Below are 4751 nucleotides of genomic sequence, written 5' to 3'. Positions count from 1 at the left end.
ACCACGTTCTTCAGCTCAACAGGAGAACCATGACAACCTAAAGGCTTCGAATTTTAAAGGAGAGAAGCAGAAGCAGAGCAGTCTGAGCTCTGAGGTATCCTCTTCTTGTCAACAGGGTCATCTGAATTTCCATGAGAGAGATGGGTGGGAGCCAGCAGAGTCCAGCACTGTGACTGCAATCAGAAAGAAGGAGGGTGAGTACCTGCCTGATGTGGTCTGTGCTGTAGCAGAGGGGATAGGGTGAGAAGCCCGAACCCCGGAGCCAGACAGCCTGAGTTCTTCTTTTGCTGCCAATTAGAAGGACCATGACTTGACCCAGTGTCCTCACCTGTTCAATGGGTTTAATAAAAATTCCCCAGAGCATTTAGAACAGTGCCACAAGCTTAGTTAGTGTTCAGCAAATCTTGCTTCTTTATTAGGTTTAGTTACTAACTTTACCTTATTGCTCCAGTTTTATTTTCATATAGTATATCCACAGCCATTCCTGCTACAGACTCAAGGCAACACAGCCTCATCTTCTGAGGCTGATCAGCCTGACCAAAGGTGGAAGGTCTAGGGCAACTGGTTTCTGCTTCCCAACAGCACTGCAGAGAAGGACCCACATCACACAAAACTCGGTCCAGGGCTGTAGTGGACAGGCAGTACCAGAAGAAGGTCACTGCAAGATTGCGCGGTCATCCCAGCTGAGCTTTGTGGACTTCTCCTCAGTTGGATGAGCCCTTACTCTGGAGGCAAATTTCACCCACCAAAAGATACTAGGATGGTTGAAGCCCCGTGGGGACTCTAAAAACAGAGATGCAGGAACAAGGAGATGCCATCTCACCTCTAAGTTCCACACTTTCCTGTTCAAACACCAAGCTCAGGAATGGGTTGTTTTTCTCTCTGTGTGTGAGCAACTCTTTTCTTTTTCCCTCCCAGACTGCCCCAGAGGAGGATGGCTGCAGAAAACACCTCCTCTGTGACAGAGTTTATCCTTGCAGGCTTAACGGACCAGCCAGGACTCCAGCTCCCTCTCTTCTTCCTGTTTCTGGGCTTCTATGTGGTCATCATGGTGGGGAACTTGGGCTTGATAATACTGATTGGGCTGAACTCTCACCTTCATATTCCCATGTATCTTTTTCTCTTCAACTTGTCCTTCATTGACTTCAGTTACTCCTCTGCCGTCATCCCCAAAATGCTGATGAGTTTTGTGTTAAAGAAGAACGTTATCTCCTACACAGGGTGTATGACTCAGTACTTTTTTTTCACTACCCTTGTCATTTCTGAATGCTTCATCCTGTCAGCAATGGCATATGACCGCTATGTGGCCATCTGTAAACCACTGTTGTACACGCTCACCATGTCTCCTCAGGTGTGTTTATTTCTTTTGCTGGGTGTCTATGGCATGGGAATTTTGGGAGGTATAGCACATACAGGTAATATACTGTTTCTGACCTTTTGTGCAGAAAACCTTCTAAATCATTATATGTGTGACTTCCTCCCCCTCATTGAGCTCTCCTGCAATAGCTCTTACATGAATACTTTGGTGGTCTTTACTCTTGTAGCCATTGACATTGGAGTGCCTATTGTGACCATTTTTCTGTCTTATGGCTTCATTCTTTCCAGCATTTTTCACATTAGTTCTAGTGAGGGCAGATCCAAAGCGTTTAGCACCTGCAGTTCTCACATAATTGCACTTTCTCTTTTCTTTGGCTCAGGAGCTTTTGCATACCTTAAACCACCTTCTATTATACCTCTTGACCAGGACAAAGTCTGCACTCTGTTCTATACCACTGTGGTGCCCATGTTGAACCCACTAATCTACAGCCTGAGGAACAAGGATGTCAAGTTAGCAATGAAGAAAACCTTGGGCAGAATAACTTTGTCTGTAAAGGAATTGGAAATTGAGAGAAGGGATGAGAATTTCTAAATTAGAGTGTTGTTATTATTTTATCATCATCACCAATAAGGAATTCAACCTTTATGCTTTTGTATTCTATATTTAAAGGAAATTTTAACTTTCTCAAATGAATTTATTCTCTCTCACCACCACCGCAACTCTTCCTCCTTTTATGAAAATAGTCTTTGAAATCATATCATATGCAATATTGAATGGGGTTTCAGAATCATTTCATCTAGTCCAAAATATATATAAAAAAATTTCTGGTGACAGAGCTGGGACTAAAATCTCAATTTGAATCTCAATTGAGTGTGTTTTCCTTTATGCCATGTTTTCTTGCCTCATCTTTTCTTGGAAGATGTCATTTCACATGTTAGTTGACCTAATATAGCTAAATTAAAAATGGATCGACAGTAATTTTATTCTACTTGCATAACATAATATTAATACATCAAATTTTGCAAGAGAATAGGAGGTGCAAACTTTTGTTGAGTAGACTGTGGCAAAATGACAAGATCAGTGTCTGATGAGTTTTGTAGTGTGTAAATGGGTAGTGTGTTAGGTTTTCCAGAAGACAAGTGTGGTGACCACTGACTTGCTGAGTGGAACACTGGGGATGTAGTTTAGTGAATTAGGACTTACAGGGGAGAGAAATGGAATTCTATAGGGTAGAAAGATGCTGAGTGGAGGCATCATATTATTTCAAGGCTGAGAAAGAATTTGGAGTCTCATTTCAAGGGTTATCTTGGTTGTGGTCCAAGGTCATGGGGAGCTGTGCTATCTGATCTGGTAGTCACTAGCATGCAGGATATTGAGCAATTGAAATGGAGATCCAAGTTATTATCCTGAAATAATACCGAAAAGTGGGCAAAGTAAGTGTGATATACACACACAATCTTTGAAGAGTATGAGAAACAATCTCATGGATATTTTTTACTTGATTGCATGTTGAAATGATAACATTTTGAATATATTGTGTTAAATAAAATGTCATTAAAATGAACATATCTGTTTGTTTTTAAAGTATCTACTAGAAAGTTTAGAATTTATAGGTGGCTCGCATTACATTTCCATTGGATGACACTGGTCTAGAGGATGTAACAGAGCGCTAGATGGCCCTGGGTGCACGTTCACCTGCCAGGTAGCACCCAGCTGCTGCTTATTAGGAGAGGCAATTGCTATGGAATTTTCAGGCATTGCAGATAGCTTCGATATTCTAATAATAGAGGCATATTGGTAGGAAATAGTGATCTCAGGATAAGTTCATAAAGCCACCATATTAAGAAATAGGAAATAGAGCTTTATATTAAAAATCAAATGAACAATTTTTGTCTAAACTCACTATTATTGGTAAAATTTCTTTGAGTAGCAATGACAAATGAAGTACTGTGAAAAATATTCTGACTTACGGGGATGTTCCCTAGGAAAGCCCACTCCATTAGGATGTTGGGGAAATTTGAATAACTGTTGAGTTATGCCTTTTGATCCTGTTCATTGCTGCCAAAAAGAAAAGAATAAGCTTATGAAGGGAGGATTGAGATGAGATGAATACCGGGTGCAGCAGAAGTAGTGCCATTGAGTGTGGTTGGTAGGGGATGTGACTGTCTCACATGAGATGGTCAACGATGTGAACATTTTGTCATAGGGTGTGGTTGAGTGTGATATTGTAATGTTACAGAATTACGTGCTTATTATTTTGTAATTAAAATTTTTTATATAATAAAAGAGGTACGTTTTGTGCCTGACCCTGTGGATGCCTGAATTTAGGGAACCTTGAATTTGGAAGTTGGGGTTGGTGTATTGAATATGCTGTTCAATGTAGGTCATGAAAGAATACAGAAAACTCGTTTTGAAAATTTTGTGCCCTGCTTTTATATAGCAAAGTGAACAAATCTTAAATGTATAGCTCACTGAACTTTTGCACATAAATATGTAAGCACAACCTAGATCAAGATGTGCAACATTTCCATCTACTTTCTAAAGTTTCCTCTGGCATCTTTCCCGTAAATAAAACCTGCCCTCCACCTCATCCCCCACAGCTATCCACTGTTCTGACTTTTATCACTGTAGAGTGTTTTCTGTACTTGAACTTCATATAAACAGGTACTCAATTGTTTGTGGCTTCTTTCCTTCATCATAATGCCTGTCATGTACATCTATAATGCAGGATATATGGGTAGATAGTGCTGTGTAGTATTCCATCATGTGAATATACTATTATTTAGCCTGTTAATAAAGTTAGAGAATTTCAAACTTTTGCCTATTATTGATAAACCCTTTAGGAACATTTTGCATGTGTATTTTGATTGAATAAGCAAACATTTCTTTTGGATTATACTTATATGTGGATATGCTAGATAATAGAGTAGGCTTATGAGCAGCTTTTATAAACATCACTGTTTTCTAAAGTTTGATTCAATTTGCACTGCTATCAACAATGTTTGAGGATTCTGTTGTCTTATATACTTGTTAACCCTTGGTATTTCTATTTTATTCCTATTTTATACCATAAACAAAAGTGTATTTCTATTCTGGTATGGACAGTGGAATGCTTTTTTGTTCAAATTTTTTTTCCCTGATAAGTAATGATGTTGGGCACCTTTTTACATATTTACTGTCTGTTTGGATATCTCCTTTAAAGTAATTAATCAAGTCATTTCCCCATTTAAATAATAGAATAGTTACTTTTTTTGCTATTGTATTGGAGGAATTTTAAAGTGCACATGTAAGTCCATATAAGTGTACATGTTTGTGCTTGTGTGTGTATACATAATATATACGTAACTATGGATAATACACTCATACATACACAGTCATCCTCCTCTCCCTATCTTCCCCAGACTATGCCTTACTTATTTTAAATGATATCTTC

At 38.9% G+C, this 4751-nt stretch overlaps 1 protein-coding gene across 1 annotated transcript; it reads left to right on the top strand.

The window, feature by feature from the left end:
- Positions 1 to 925: 925 nt before the first annotated feature.
- On the top strand, positions 926 to 1909 carry LOC118991451 (olfactory receptor 8B12-like). Its single transcript, XM_037052664.1, has one exon. The coding sequence runs from the start codon at positions 935 to 937 to the stop codon at positions 1907 to 1909; it is 975 nt and encodes a 324-aa protein (XP_036908559.1). The 5' UTR covers positions 926 to 934.
- The last annotated feature ends 2842 nt before the right edge of the window (positions 1910 to 4751 follow it).

This window comes from Sturnira hondurensis, unplaced genomic scaffold (genome assembly GCF_014824575.4).
Source record: "Sturnira hondurensis isolate 20B ecotype Veracruz unplaced genomic scaffold, ASM1482457v3 Scaffold0007552, whole genome shotgun sequence".
Lineage (NCBI taxonomy): Eukaryota > Metazoa > Chordata > Mammalia > Chiroptera > Phyllostomidae > Sturnira > Sturnira hondurensis.
The sequence above is the reverse complement of the archived record's forward strand: the minus strand, read 5'-3'. Positions and strand labels throughout refer to the sequence as shown.